The sequence below is a fragment of the Trichechus manatus genome, unplaced genomic scaffold (genome assembly GCF_000243295.1).
Source record: "Trichechus manatus latirostris isolate Lorelei unplaced genomic scaffold, TriManLat1.0 scaffold00007, whole genome shotgun sequence".
Taxonomy (NCBI): Eukaryota; Metazoa; Chordata; class Mammalia; order Sirenia; family Trichechidae; genus Trichechus; species Trichechus manatus.
In genome coordinates this window covers 818,010-834,747 of record NW_004443943.1, presented here as the reverse complement: position 1 = coordinate 834,747, position 16,738 = coordinate 818,010, and the positions used below count along the sequence as shown (strand labels likewise).

General features: G+C 37.0%; 1 protein-coding gene across 3 annotated transcripts in view; it reads left to right on the top strand.

Moving 5' to 3' along the window:
- The window catches only part of REEP3 (receptor accessory protein 3), a 71,856-nt gene that overhangs the window by 39,835 nt on the left and 15,283 nt on the right, over positions 1-16,738 (top strand). For all 3 annotated transcript variants that reach the window (XM_004369844.2, XM_023739171.1, XM_023739170.1), the window contains 3 exons: positions 5,399-5,475; positions 8,469-8,589; positions 8,761-8,874. In XM_004369844.2, coding sequence (XP_004369901.1) covers positions 5,399-5,475; positions 8,469-8,589; positions 8,761-8,874 — 312 coding nt within the window. The remainder of the gene's footprint in view (positions 1-5,398; positions 5,476-8,468; positions 8,590-8,760; positions 8,875-16,738) is intronic.

Genomic DNA, 16,738 nt, shown 5'->3' with positions numbered 1-16,738 from the left:
GACTCTTATAAATCTATAGTAACATGCCTCCCACCAGAACATGATAATCTTCTGTATACTTGGAACCTTTGGATTGCTCTCAATTTCTGTGATAGAAATCATGAGGATCATTTTACAGTTGTCATTCTCTTTTTGTTTTCTTAATTTGCCCTGGGATCTAAATCAATTTTATAAAAATTTTATCTGAGAAAGTAAATTATAAAAACTTCTTTTGTTGAAAACCGTTAAAACATCATGAAATGAGTCTTTTCTTTCTGCATCAGGGGTAGGAAATGCATCTCTATTAAATGGAGCATCGTCTTTGGATAGTGAATTTAGTCTGTGGGTAGGTCCATTTTATAGTGTTCACTTGGGCTTAAAATATCCTTGAATTCCTTTGAGAGAGTAAAACTAAGAACACCATCACATGACTGTCTGGGTTTCTGAAATGTGAAGGCTTTATAAAAGCCTTGTGGCTTTTGAGTAATAGTAAAGCAAGTGCTGGCTTGATAATCTGATCTATGCACTATGCAAACCAGAATGTAATTTTAGATACTATAATTTTGTGTCACAGATGACTCCATGATCTTCAGAGGAACTTGCCTAACTATAAGAGTATATTCTCTTGGAAAATAAATTCATTTTGACATTTAAGTGATTTTTAGATTCCATTTGAGAAATCTTTCATTTATAAATATTTTAAGTTATTTCTCACATTTCTCTAGTCACAAAAACGGTCATGGGTAAAGTACTTCATCATTGAAAAATGATTGCTATTTCATTGTGACCATTTTCAAGAGACGTTCATTGCAAAATAATTAGGAAAATGATAATAACATCTTGCACATACGTTAGCCCATTTATTAGTTTATTCAGTAAATCTTTCTGAATACCTGTCTATTTTGTGTCAGCCATTAGATACACTTTTGGGAAAGAAAACAGACAAAGCAAAGTAAGCAAAACAGGCCACTGGACCACTAAAATATTTTTTGTGTAGTCTTCGCATTGATTTCTATGCACTTTATTATTTGGCTATCTCCTTGGCCTTTCACTCAGAATGTATTTGCTTTAAAATTTGTATATATTTCTAACACGAGTATTTATCTGATCTCTTGGATTATTGAAAAGTAGGTAGGGATTGCTGCTGAAGTCATATGCACTGACAATGCAAATGATAACAAGTGCACACAACTAGAAGCCACACTTGCTGAGCGATCACAGTAATATTTAAAATAGGATTTCTCTAAGGGTGATGGGAAAATTTGGAAATGAATAGTGGTGCTGAATGTGCGACATGATGACCATAATTAATTTCACTGAGTTCTACATGTAAAAAATATTAAAATGGCAAATGTTTGTTCTATATATTTCTACATATAAATACAGATATTTATTTACCACAGTTAAAAAATAAAAGTCATTCTCTGGCTCGGCCCCAATTTGCTGCATGAGAACTTCAACCCTTCTTACTCAACAATTTCTTCCCAAATCTTCTGAAAGTTCCCTGAGAATACCTCAACTAGACTTTCTTAAAATCGTTAGAGTTCTCTCCTCCATGTCCTGATCATTGTAGTAATAGTACCCATCACTACCAACCAGGGCCATAGCTGTACCACAGATAGGAGTGAACAGCATCATGAGCAATGCATACCTGAGCCTAGAACCAGTGCCATTGTGGCCCTGCATTCTTGATCTCCCACAGAAATTTTAGTGTATTAGATTATAGCAGGAAGGACAAATCATTAGAAAAGGACATCATGCTTGTCAAAGTAAAGGATCAGTGAAAATGAAGGAACCCTCAATGAGGTGGATTGACGTAATAGCTTCAGTGGACTTAAACGCAGGACTGGGCAACGTTTCTTTCTGTTTTACAAAAGGTCACCAGGAGTTGAGGCCAATTGAACAACAATTAACAACAAAATAACAAGCTGCTGTAATAATAATGTACAGCAATAATGCAATGGCTGAATATAGACGTTTATTTCCCTCTCATATAACAAACAGTCCAGGGTAGGTGTCCATTTTGGCAAAGTGTTCTCATGCAGCCATTTAAGGACTGAGGCTCTTCCCATGTTCAACACATAGAATGCAAGATTGTCCTGCTCCCTGCCATGCCAGCTCTAGCAGGAAGGAGAGAAGAGTGTGTGGAGGAGACACACCTACTTCTCAAAGGCCTCACCCAGCTCATCTTCTGTTGGTGAGAACTAGACACGAGGCCCCACCTACCTGCAAAGGGGTGCTAAGAAGTACTGGCCCTGCCTGGGCAGCCACTTCCCAGCCACAACTCTGTATTACGGCTTTTGATGGACAGGAAGATGTCACCTCCACACCTCTGTTTCATTGTTCTAGACCTTTCATTGAAACCACCTGCTCTAACACCCAGATCACCTGAGGGCATCATTGGTCATATAGTGTGTTCCATCTCTTTCCTAAGCAGCTCCTTTTCCCATTCTTAAAAACAGCTTTTCTAAGTCTTTACCGCTCTTCTCAAATCTACTCACCCGCCTACCTATCCCCAGCTTTAACAGATGACCTGCCCGCCTATTGCAGAGTGAAAACAGAGGTTCTTAACTGTAAACCACCTCAGCTCTCTTCCCAACACAGTCACTCTTCCTTTCTATCTCAGAGGAAGACGCGTCTGCTTCTTTCACGAGCCCACTCTTCTTTCCATCAGTGTTCCTAATCTTATTCCTGTCTGTGTCATCCAGGATCTTGTTGCATTAAGTATCCCTGCTTTCTCATAACTTGAGTCTCATTATCTGCTTGGCAAAGTGTTATATACATGAAGATATAAAATGCTTTAAATTTTCCTCAAGCTATTTTACATTTTTTCCTTCCCCTCCTTTTTTTTCTTTAACCAAATCTCTTAGAAGACCAGTTTATGTTTACTCATCATGTCTTTACCTCTACTCTACTCTTAGCCTTTTGAAATCTGTACAAAAAGGAGCACACTAAGATCTGCGCAGCCCCATATTCACTCAACAATTCACCAACATATAATAATTGAGCACCTTCTGTGCCAGGCACAGGTCATTGGACAGGCTTTGTCCCCTTGGAATTTACATCTGAGTAAGGAAAGGCAAAAAATAAATATTTGTTAGAGATGTGATATGTGCTGAAGAGAAAAATAAAGCAAGACGAAGGAGTGAGGAGGATGTTGATATTTTAAACAAGGTGGTCAGGAAAAGCCTGTCTGATAGGTAATGTTTGAGCAGAGACCTAAAGCAAATGAGAAAGCTGTCCACGTTGATAACTGGGGGAAGAGCATTTCAGGCAGTGAAACAGCATGTACAGAGGCCCGGAGGCAGGAGCATACTAGCACATTCAAGGGACAGTAAAAGGGTTGGTGCAGCTGGGGCAGAGTGAGGGAGGGGGGAGTACTAGCAGGAGAGGCAAATTTGGCTGGAACCAGATCCATAGGGCCATCTAGGCCATGGTAAGAATTTTGATGGGGAGCCGTCAGAGGAGTTTTGAGGAGAGGAGTGACATGATTTGACTTATGTTTTAGAAAGATCATTCGGACTGCTGTATGGGGAATAGGCTAAAAGAAACAGAATGATCAGTTAGGATACTATTGGAATAATCCAGGCAAGAGATGATGTTCATCTGGACTAGGGAGTTATCTGTGGAAGTGGTGAGAAATGGCTCCTGTTCTGGGTATGTTTCAGATAACTGACAGGATATGTAGAAGTCGGCCAGGCAGACAAGGGGAGTATCCTAGTATCTTCAATTTGCCCCTCCAGTGTCCATCTCCTCACTTCTCCACCTTGCTCTGTGGCCCAGGAAGCTGACTCTTATAGACACAGTCATCTCTGACTTGCCTTTGGGTTGGCCAATGAGAGGATCCTGGAGAAGATCAGAAGGCAGGAGGAGCATATAGTCAGAGTATTTGTTCTCCCTGATCCCTCTTTGCCCTTCCCCCTTCTCACCTAGCTCAGGGATGCACCACTATATCCCTAATTGATTTTCCTGAACCCCACCCACAACTTTACAAATAATTCCTTTATTAAGCTTTTCTCAAATTGTTGGGATCTTGACTCAGACTGGGAGCTAAGGCATCTAGTGCTGTAAAAACAGAAGAACTTTTTATCCCTGGTAAAATGTTAAATCCTTGAAGACAGAGGCTGTCCTATTCATGTTTTTATTTCTATGACCATGGAGTAGGTAGGAATTTGCTACAGTTGTATTGATGAGTGTTATTTGTAATGTTGGCACCTGAGTCCTCAAGAATTGACTAAGCTATGTTTGTTATGAAGATTAATCGAAAGTAGAGATGTGTGTGTATATCCTTTTTAGTGCTTCTAGATAGAAGCTTCACTTTGTTGGAGAATTCAATTTCCTTAAAGTCAAGGAGACTTTAAGAAAAAGTTGGATATAGTTTCTTATTACTCATTGTTCTCATTAAGGTATTTAACAACAGCAGTTTGTTGATCTTATGAATTGTTTTTCAACTGGAAAGAAATATGTATTTGTTCCCACTTTCCCAAGAACATAATTTGTACCAATAAAGACGGTGCTACTAACCTTTTTTCCCAGTAAATTAAAAGGTGGTTGTGATATATTAAAGTCACCTGTTAAATTACTGACTTTTATTTGCATAACACATTTTAACAAAAATTATTTCTATTATATTTGGTTATATATATTCATAAGGTTAGTAATTTGGTTATTTTCCCACCAATATTTTGTTATTAATAATGCATTTTGTTTTTGATGTTTTCTGTTGATCTGAAGAATTTTTTTTTTCTCTTCACATATGCTTACTTACACTTACTATTTAATCTTCTGTGATTTGCTTTTGTTTTTGTTTTTTACCTTGACTTCTTTCTGTTATTTCCTTTGGGCAAAACCTTAAATAGTAGATGAGTGGCCTTGAGGTATAGTTTTAATAAAAGCTTCACTGAGTAATCATTTGGTATAAAATCTTAATCAAATCCGTCAGTAGGAAAAAAGAAAGCGATATATTTTCAAGGTTAACTTTCTTTGTGGTTGCTCCTATGAATAACACATACACATTGAATTCATTTAATTATTGCTTGCATTCAACTATATTTGAAGGTCCGTATTTCTGATAAATAGATGGAAAAATCCATAAGTTCCAGAGAGCAGATTATCAAAGAATTTATTCATCAAAGAAAAAGTTAGACCATGAGGTTTTGCTTATATAAAATTGTAGTCAATACCCCCAGGAACATATTCGGGAATACCTTATTAGTTTGATAGTTTGTTGTCGTCGTCATTGTTTTAACTACAGAAAGCATAGCCTTCTTCTTATTTTCCTTTTTTTTTTTTTATTTTTGACATCATTAAATATATATCTAGTATATGCAAATATATAGTATATATATGTATGGAAATATAATTATGCAGACTAGCAAATAATTTTAGTTCATTTCATGAATATTTTTATTATTTCCAGGTTCGATGGATGATGTACTGGATTGTTTTTGCTCTCTATACTGTGATTGAAACAGTGGCAGACCAAACAGTTGCTTGGTAAGTTCTAGTACCATGAAAGAGCCAGTCTACAGACTAGTTATCAGGTCGTGCTCTTGCTGTTAACTAAGTGAACTTGATCAAGTTACCCAATTATCCAGTGTCTCATTTTCTTCATCTGGTTTCCCTATAAGAATATTACATTTGTTTACAGCCCTCCCCAAATAAAGGTAGTTCATTCTTCATCCCATGTGCCGCTCTCTCTGCCCACCTCCCGCACACCTTCCCAGTATTTTAGGGTAGAGAAACTTGGTTGTCATTTTCCTTTTTCCATACTGATGATTTCAGACTATTTATCTTTCCCTAAACAACTCCTCTTTTGAAGCCCACAGCATCTGGCTTTACCACTGCTTCCTCATCCTTAAAACTCTCATCTACAAACATTCAAACTGAACGACATCACCCTCCACATGGGCAGCCTCCTCAACACCAGTTCCTTGGCTGCTCTGTTCCCACAGAACCTGTGCTGTATGTCAGTGGTGCATTTCCATCTATTCCTAGCCGTCACCGGGAGAAGTCTTCCTTTCAAAATCTTCTAACTTCTGACTGGTCACAGCCTGGTGTTCTTACAACACTTTTAGCCCTTTTTCCCCATTGTATACCTGCTCTTCACTTCACCGAAACCTTTCATCCCTTGATTACTGCATTATCCCCTAGTTTGTTGTCTCCACTTAGTTTTTACCTTTTTTCCTTAACCAGCCTGGTCTTGTATATTCATCCACTTCACTTACCACCTTGCCAGTATCTTCAGCTGCTCTTGTTGCACACACTTCCAGCCTAAATTAGACCACCAATCACTTGCCTTTTCTTCTTTAACTGTGCTACTAACTGCAGCCAGAAGAAGAAAAATCAGCCTCTCACATGGTTCTCAGTCTGAACCTTAGCATTCCCTTTACTTGCTTTGGTCAGCTACTACTTCTGTTCCCTCCTGTGTCTGTTTCAGACCTTTACTATTCTCCTTAAGTCGTCTTTCCCACTTGGCTATTCTCGTTCTAGCACATTAGGTCACATTGAATTTGCTAGAAAAAAATAGAAGTCATCAGACCTGAATATTCTTAACAACCTGCCCTTATTTATGAGCAGCTCTGTGTCTGCACCCGTCCTTCTCTTCTGATTTAAAATAAGTTTTCCTTTCTCTGTTCCACAGATCATTCTTTTACCTGTTATGTTGTTGGTGTGGGGGTTTTGGTGAGGGGTTTTTTTTTTTTTTTTCCTTATTTGTTTGCTTGTTTTATGTTTTATTTATTTTTTATTGTAGTAAATACATATGTAAAAAATTACTCAATTTATTTGCCATATCTCAATTACTGACATGTACAATTTAGTGACGTTAGTTATGTTTAGCATGTTATTCAGTCATTACTATTATCTATTTCCAAATTTTCCTGTCAGTGTACCCTGAACTTTCCCTCCCTCCAGCTTGCCCTTGATAACCTCTAATAAACTTTGGTCTCTGCCCACCTGCCTGTCCTAGATATTTCATGTAAGTGGGATCATACAATATTTGTCCCTTTTGTAACTGACTTATTTCGTTCAGTATAATGTTTTCAAGGTTCATCCATGTTACAGCGTGTGTCAGGATTTCATATATCTTTATGACTGGGTAATATTTCATTATATGTATGTACCACATTTTATTTGTTTCCTTGTTTTTTAGAGGCAGGACAGAGATTCTAAACCATGTTCAGTCTCTTAAGTTTCAAAGCTCATCTTTAAAAGACCTCTTGGTTTTTTTCTGAATGCAGATATAGCATCTACACATTATTTTAAATATGGGATGGTGAAAAGATTTAACATGAAGAATGAAAGGCCAGAAACCCCTCTGTAATTGCACTGTGGCAGAGACTCTTTATTGACTACATAATAGTCATTTTCTCACTTCCCCCTACCCGACTGCCTTGCCAGAAGCACCTAGATTTGTTCAGTTATCATAGGTCTTAGTGCTTCGTGGACCAGAAGTTGCTGGTCCCCTCATTAGCATTTACTGCGGTAACACCCAACCCCAAAGGCACAGTGAATGGGAAAAACAAACATTTATTTCTTGCCCAAGTTACATGAGGGCAAATGGTTGGCTGCAGCTTTGCTGGGCTCAGCTCAGTTTTAAGTGTCTTCTTGCTTTGTGACCAAGGCTGAAGCAGCAGCTATTCTCATGACAGAAGGCAAGAAATTGGTGTGGAGGTGGAGGCAAGTAGAAGGAGGAGAGGGAGCCAAACCACACAAAGGCATTTAAAGCTTCTGCTTGCATGTGGTGCATGTCAGCCTCACATTTTGTTCACGAAAGCAAGTCACACTGCTAAATCCACAGCCATTGGGTGGAGGAGCATACTCCACCTATGGGGAAGGCACTGCAGAGTGATATTGAAAAGTGTATGGTTATATTATCCTAATTCTCGATCTACCGCAATGGTGATTCCATTCCCCTCGCAAGCGATTGGTTTAGGCTACAAAGTGCTGCAATAATGGCCAAATGAGATTGGAGGGGAAGTTTTCTGGGGTTTCTGAGAAAGATAAGAAGGAGATATGTGTATGGGTTAAACATTATGCCCTTGGAACATATAAAGTTGTGTCCTGACTCTTTGAGGGATATCATGTATGTCATGTCATATATGTCAACAGGGTAGATGTACCTTACTGCCCTGCTTAAATGCTGTTAATGCCCTCTTTAGCTGCTACGGTCAGTTTAGCAACTTGCTTGTTCTTGCTTAAAAGGAAGAATCATACTAGAAAGTGTGGATCTCTGAGGGGATCAGATCACTGATCTATAGTTTAATTGAGATATTTGTGCAATTAATTCATCAATTCAAACATGGTTATTTTCCTAATCACTGATGTTTACATTTGAAAGCTTAACACAGTTATCCAACTTTTAAAAGAGGTGTGTGTGTGTGTGTGTGTGTGTGTGTGTGTGTGTGTGTGTGTGTGTGTGTGTGTGTTTGTGTGTGATTTTTTTACTCTTTGTAGTTTATATTCACTGGCAATTTTTTTCTTGTTAGGTTCCCCCTGTACTATGAGCTTAAGATTGCTTTTGTCATATGGCTTCTCTCTCCCTATACCAAAGGAGCAAGTTTAATATACAGAAAATTTCTTCATCCACTGCTTTCTTCAAAGGAGAGGGTAAGATATATAAATTATTTCTACAAATCATTTGTTAAAAATGTACATTGCCACATGCTTTGCACTATAAAATTAGTGAAACTATAATATTATGGAGGGAGAGTCCTGATTTTTTGCTTCTTAACACTATTTTTAAATAAAATTAACATCTGTGGGGCTTTTTTCTCCCAGGAGATTGATGATTACATTGTACAAGCAAAGGAACGAGGCTATGAGACTATGGTAAACTTTGGACGGCAAGGTTTAAACTTAGCAGCTACTGCTGCCGTCACTGCAGCAGTGAAGGTAATTTTTCGTTTATATTTTTTTATCCGGTGTCCTATTAAGTCAACAGATAAAGAAGGGTGGCTTTTTATTCAGATTATTATCAGATTTTGACAGGATTTTGCTTTGTATTTATTTTTGTAAAACTGGAAAGAACAAGTAGACAATTTTAAAGACATTTTAACATTGTGTTTTCTATAACTACTCCATATTTTGCAACCATCTTTTAATTGGTCACAAAATGAGACCTACCTAATAAATAAAACATACCTGAAAATGTCATTTTGTCATAGTTTTCCCACTTTATGACCTTAAAGTAGTTTGACTACATTACCTTTAGTAAAGATGATCATTCTTTCTTTCTCTGTCTTTGATGTTCTCTCTCTGTATATCTCTCTCGATGGCAATATCTTGGTAGGATTTCTGGCTTACTTCTGCACCTCTCCTTCAATCAATTTGAGGTAACTGCTTAATCAAAATAAGGCATGAAAAAATTCTGTTCTTAAAACTTGAGATTTTACTCAGCCAATTACTAATGTCATTTGTTGTGTTTTGCTAGCCAAGTTATCAAGTGAGTGCTTTCTGTGAAAACTTGCATTATGGCTTTTGGATTTCTTTTGCATGTAGTAATTAGTGTGGTTTATTTTAAATACCATAGCATAATGGATTTTGGCATGTAGTATACAGAAAGAAAACAGGCATCGGATCCAGAATGTGCCAAGTGTGGCTTTCTAAGTAACTATAGGCAATTACTTACCTTCTGTGTTCATTAGTTACTTCATCTTTGTGGATAATATACCTATCTGTGATAGCGTATATACAAGCACAGTGCTTGCTTACTTATAGGAGGAGCCCAGTTCAAGTGAAATTTTGAGTTTATTGCTCTTGGGTTACATTGAAACTAATAATATCCTAGCTCTCAAGTTAGGCTCATTTAACTTAGTTGTGTTAAAACTAAAACAGTAGTATGGAAATAATTATTCTAGTTAAGTGGTGATTTTACATGATAGCAATAGTGAAGGGATGTAAAATGATGGAACTTAGAGTATTTGGCTCAGTTATCACAATTAATATGATCAAAAAGGTGAAATTTTCAAATTATATACCTAGCAGTGTTGCACTGAGGATTAAATGAGGATTTGTTAACTGTCCACATAAGACAGATATATTATTAATGATTGTTAATTAATAGCATTTTAATGTGGTATAGTTTGCCTGTTAGTTGGTTTTTATAAACTTTTTCTTTTATTAGATTAGATTGATAAACAAATACTAAAATGGCAAAATTTTCAGCTTCTTTAAAGACTGTTTTCCATTTTAGAAGCAGATCATTTGCTTGTTCTTTCTTGCTTAATGAAAATGCATTCCTGACTTCCACATCTACTAAAAAGGGCCATCCAAGAGATCCAGCGTTCAAAAACTAAGAACTCTAAAAAGAGAGAATAGATGTAATTATCGAAGAAATAACATGACAGTATTTCCCAGAACTGAAGGACATTAATCTCCAGATTGAATGGGCCCCTCAAAGTACACAGAACAATGAATGGAGTGGGAGTGGGAGGGGGGACTGACTCTAAGCAAAGTTGCTGGGATATTCCAGAACAGCAGAGATAAGGAGAGAATTCTTAAAACTTCCGAGAGAGAAAAAGTATGTCACGTTCAAACAAGCAAAATTCAGAATGGCATTAAAATTCTAAACAGTGACAGTGGAAGCTTGAAGACAGCAAAATAATCCTCTCAAAATTCTAAGTGAAAATGATTTTCACTCTGAAGTTCGATAACTCATCAAGCTCTCAGTCAGGTGTGATCTTAGAATTTTTTATTATAGGCAAGCAAAGTCACAAAATGTACCTCCTGTCCATCCTTTGTCAGGAGAGAGATGCTCTGCCAAAGTTAAGGAGTAATCCAAGAAAAAAGAAACCCATGGTATCCGGGAAACAGGGTAGGGAGGTAAAGGGAATTCCCAGAATGAGCTCTGTTGGGCAAATACTGAGTACATCCAGCCAAAACTGGATGAGATGGATGAAGGGTGCCAGGAGGGATGTCTCTGGAAAGAATAGGGAGCTGAGAGTATCTAATAGGTTTACTCTTGTGCAAAGATGATATTTAAACCATGCAGAGCCCATGCTGTGACCAATCAGAAGACCCTCTGGCTGTAAACAGCTGGTACTGATGCAGGTGCACATCAGCCCTGAGCTCCAAGAAAAATGTATTGGAGACAGTGTAAAGAGGGAAGGGGTAAGACGACTAAGCAACTGTAAAAAGGCATAATCATTAACTTAAGAGATAAACCAAAAGTTAGATAAGAAGGGAATTAAAACAAACATGACTCGGCTCAGCAGTGAGTGGCATTTACATCATCGTATCAGAACATCACAGAACTCTGACTATGGATTTAGCAACAACTCTGATTTTGCTGTATTGGGAGGATAGAGGAAGGAAAAGGGGAGATGAGAGAGAGCTCAAGTCCTCATCTGTCCTATTAGGAAACAAGAGGATTTAAAGTGGTTGCATCTTCAAGGGGATGAAGAGGAAAAGAGGACCAAGAGCTTTCCTTTTTTGCTTCAAGCTTTTAGCATTATTTAACTTTACAAACTGAGTGCATGTATTTGTTTACATGGAAGCATGTAAATAAAATTAAAAAACCATGGAAGCAGCAGTTAAGAAATCAAAAGACACATTGCATTGAGCAAATCTGCTGCAAAAGACCTCTTTAAAGTGTTAAAAAGCAAAGATGTCACCTTGAAGACTAAGAGGCACCTGACCCAAGCCATGATATTTTCATTCGCATCATATGCATGTGAAAGCTTGTCAATGAATAAGGAAGACTGAAGAAGAGTTGACGCCTTTGAATTGTGGTATTGGCGAAGAATATTGAATATACCATGGACTGCCAGAAGAACGAACAAATCTGTCTTGGAAGAAGTACAAGCAGAATGCTCCTTAGAGGCAAGGATGGCAAGACTACGTCTTACATACTTTAGACATGTTATTCTTACATACTTTAGACATGTTATCAGGAGGGATCAGTCCCTGGAGAAGGAGATCATGCTTAGTAAAATACAGGGTCTTTGAAAAAGAGGAAGCCCCTCAATGAGATGGGTTAACACAGTGGCTGCAACAATGAGCTCAAGCATAACAAGGATTGTGGGCATGGCACAGGACCGGGCAGTGTTTCATTCTGTCATACATAGGGTCGCCATCAGTCAGAACCGACTCGACGACACCTGACAACAACAACTTTACAAACTGAGTGCACGTATTTATTAACACCCCAAAGAAGATGCTTTCTGAATTTTTCACATTTAAAATCATCATCCAACATGATTCCACGGAGACAAACTGAGATTAAAATTTCAACTTGAAAAATTGTTTCGAAAATACAGATAATGTAGAACACCATTTTAAAAAACATAATATCCAAACCCTCACTTTAACACTTAAATATAGTTTGTAATCCTGTTGGTCTGTGACACACCTTTCCACATAATACGACGTTTTATGGGATATTTATTTAATTTTGACTTGTATTTACTTCCAAATTCTCTATATGAGAATTAGCAATCCTCACTGTTTTATCTTATCCTCATTCCCTCCTCCTTTATTTTTATTTGATACTTGGCTGCCTTAAGTACTTAGCATCCTACAGATCATTTATTCAGCTTCTACTTATTTAATGTCTAATATATGCTAGGTGTTGGGGATGCAGCAGTGAACAAGATAGACATGGTCTCTCTACCCTCACAGGCTACTGTCTGGCTGTAGCTAATGTCTGTATTCACTGACTAAAAATTTTATCATGCCTTTGGTTGCTAAGAGCTGGCTCCTCGCCTTCCATTATTAAAATAAATACTTTGTGTTTAAAAAAAAAACTATAAAAGCAATCCTGTTTATGTATTTCTCGGGTTTCTTTGTTTCATCGTAATTTGTTGTTTATTTTTATTTACATATTTAACACCTTTAAAGTTACCTCTCCACTCTAAAGGCAGGAATCATAATTGAGTACAAAAATCATCCAAATTATTATCATTGTAGAACAAACACGTTTCCCATCATTGGAATTCGTTTCAAAACTGTCCCCCACATGTTTGTCCTGTGGTAATACTTCCACTGACAAGATCACTATAACTTTCACCATTCTCATCATGAGAACAGGAATGCTGGCTTCAACCATCCTGGAGTCTGTTTTATTCATTAGAAATAGTCATTAAATATGCTGAAAATAGTATCATGTTAACACTATTTGCCACCAGTTAGACTGTACCTATTTCAAAGTAGGTGACATTAGTTTCATCTCTGGGGATGTCAAAGAAAGACACTGCTATGGAAGAATCACTGAACCAGACACTTCCTACTGAAGAGTAAATTGAAACTGAAATAGAAAATAGGTCAAGTTTAAGGAGAAACTGCAATATAACCAATAGTAAGACTTGAGAATTATTTTAAATTTTTACAATATATAGTTTCTTAAAAATAACTTTCAGGCTAAAAATTAATGGACTCTTTGTGTGACCTTTAAAGAATGGTAATAGCCCTGATGAGGTTCCCCAGGTTGAACTACCTGAGCATGTTAAAGATTAAAACAGGAATCTAATCAGAACATTTATTACACCGTGAAGCAATTTTCTGAAAATGTTACTCAGTTCTGTGACCTCATTACCAGGCATCTGTTCACAAGGTCAGTGTACAAGTTTATTTTGGCTGAGCAAAGCATAAACATATGAAGGACCTTCAAGGATTTTGCTGAGGATGTTCAACATTCCATAGCTTTTCCCATGAGAAAATGCAGGTAGCTTTTATACAGATGAGCAAAACTACTGCCGAATGAAGGGCAGATAAAGAAAAGTACTATTGGTCTTATTCATCATCTCTTTGTATTTTCTCTGCCTGCCTTTTCTTGGTGAATTCTTTAGCAAATATTATTTTAAAAAATCAGTTATCACAGAAATTAGAGCCTTACAGGTAAAATTGCTAAAACCTAATTGACTTTAAATTATCATATGATTAAGTCAAAAATTCTGACATCTTGCTGTCAGTTTTAATGGCTCTCTGTTTATGAAAGGATTAGGGAATGTCCAGCTGCTAAGGAACATTCACTAAAATAGCATCTGTCCAAGGCAGTGGAAGAGAAAGTCATACTATCTCCCCTACAATCTAGGAAGGCAGAATGGCATAATGAACATTTTATTCTATAGCAGTCGAATTATCTGGATTTTTTTAGCCCTGAGTCTGCCACTAATTAACCATGAGACTTTGGGCAAATTATCTACCCTGAGCACTGTATTAATTTTCTCACCTGTAAAATAAAGGGGTGAAACTTGACTTCTAAAGCCCCTTGTATCTCTCAAGCAGTGATTCTCAACTGGGGGTAATTTTGTCACCCAAGGGATGTTTGACAATGTCTGGAGACATTTTTGGTTGTCACAAAAGGGATGGGGAGTGCTGCTGGCATCTAGTGGGTAGAGGCCAGGGATGCTAGTTACTGTCCTACAAATGCACAAGACAGCTTCCTCACAACAACAAATTATCCAATCCCAAATAGCAATAATGCTTAGGTTGAGAAACCCTGATCCAAGTATGATGAGTCAGAAAAAAACTAGAAGGATATATGAATGTAAATAGGTAGTTTTAGTGGTGGGTTACAAATAATTTTTATTTTCTTATTAATACTTTTCTCTATTACAAATGTTCCTCAATAAGTGTATGTTGCTCTAATAATCTTAAAAACACTAAAATAGTCAATAAATGCAAGTACAGACAGTTCCATTATTGGCTTGATTAGATTAATTGTTGAATGTCAATAGGGAAAAGAGATTTCCCTTTAAAACCAGGTACTTACCTTATCCCAATTATAATGTAACATGTCAAGAATCAACAAGAAGTATAACTTAATGACTATTTATTGTTGAACAGAATAAGAATTATTCTGTAAAGGAATATTTGCATACTTAAATAGTTCTAAAGCATTACTGGTTATATATTTTTAAATTCTTAACAAAAAATGTGAAGCGAATAGATTGAAAGTTTTATATAAAGATGCTGATGAGCACAATAGATTCCCCTTATTGCATATAAAATATAGTAATGTTAATGCAGTATTTAATCAGGAAATGAAGTATTTAAACAAAAGCAGAATTTGTAAAGTATAAAGAAGTTAGAGTTAGTTATGCACACGAGATCATAGGCTCTTCCCTTTTTATAGATGCCAACCATGTACTTGGATACTTGAATAGATGTTCAGATGTCCTAGTGCCCTTGGACATAAATGGGCTCTGTATGGGCCAGCTCCTGGAGCTGTTCTCAGCTGATAAATCCTTCCCAGAGCTTGAGTATGTTAGATCTGGACCCAGCCTCTTACATGAAAGCCCACCTGGCGCTCTGGACTTGTCGATCCTTCCCAGTCAGCACCTGCAGTGTTGTCAGTTTCTTAAATGGACGTTCTGGGCCCACGTAAATCCAAACCCTGTGTCCTTTAAGCCACCCAAAGTTCAGAAGGATTAAGAACACCTCTGCTAATAATGATCATGCTTAATGTAAAATATTACTTTGCCTTTTTGCATTCTCGTCTCAGTCTTTCTGTTACTTCTTTGATTTCCTTTTTTTTTAGGATCTAGTTTAACATACACAGTGTACATACTGTTATGCAGAGAATAGGATCTAAAATGCTGAGATATGGGATTGCCTTGTGAATGGTAACCACTTCCTCCTTACTAAGACTGCCGTTTGCATACAGATTTCCCCCTCGGACTAAAGCATCTTTCCTCATTTTTCTTATCCTTTTAATTATTATCCATTTAATATTGTATAAACCACATAGGAGAAAACAGATAAGGCAGTATTAATTTCAGCAAAACCTCGATGCATTTTTAATGTTGTTATTGACAGGTGACAATGAGGCCTTGTTTGTGCCTTCAAAGTAGAGAAATAGTTTTGCTTTTTATGATGGGAGTGAAAGATGAGATACTGGAAACCTGAGTGGGAAATAAATCGTAAATTCTTATTATGTACCATGTTACAACTAAAACTTTATTCTTCCACCTATGATTAATTTTATAATATTAATTTAATTTTATAATATTAAAGAAATCTCATCCAGTCTGCCTAAACATTATACTGTTTTCATTTTGGTGTATTTTCCATGTCTATTTATCTGCATACTTACAACCATATTATACATGTAATTTAGAATTCTGGGGTAGAGAGAAGTTTTTCCACTTAACATATTAAAAAACCAAACCCATTGCTGTCAAGTTGATTCTAACCCATAGAGACCCTATGGGACAGAGTAGAACTGTCCCATAGGGTTTCCAGGGCTGTAATCTTTACAGAAGCAGACTGCCACATCTTTCTCCCGCAGGGTGGCTGGTGGGTTCAAACCTCTGACCTTTTGATTAGCAGCCAAGCGCATAAACCACTGCACCACCAGGGTTCCTTTAACATTATATAGCAAACATAGTTCCCTCACTAATGACCTTTTTGTCCATTAGCTATATCCAAGAAGATATACAATCCGGAGGAAATTGGTCTGCCTTTTGATGTGATTATTTTATAATTACATCTCCTTTAAAGTGGTCACATTGGATACTAAAGTTCACAATACCAGATTAATTCTCTCTTCCCGTATTAGGTTCTGTTCTGGGCACATAAGAAAAAATACAATAGAATATTGGTTTCTCAAGATGATAATGAGTATTATAATATTGGGGTTCTTCAGTGAGGGTACCCAGCCCTTTTCTGGTTTTCCCTACAGTACCTGGTCTTCCTTGAAGTCTAGAATACTTGGGTCTACGGGTATGGAGAACTCTTCATTTATTTATTTATTTTTTAATATTTTATTGTACTTCAGGTGAAGGCTTACAGAACAAATAGTTTCTCGTGAAACAGT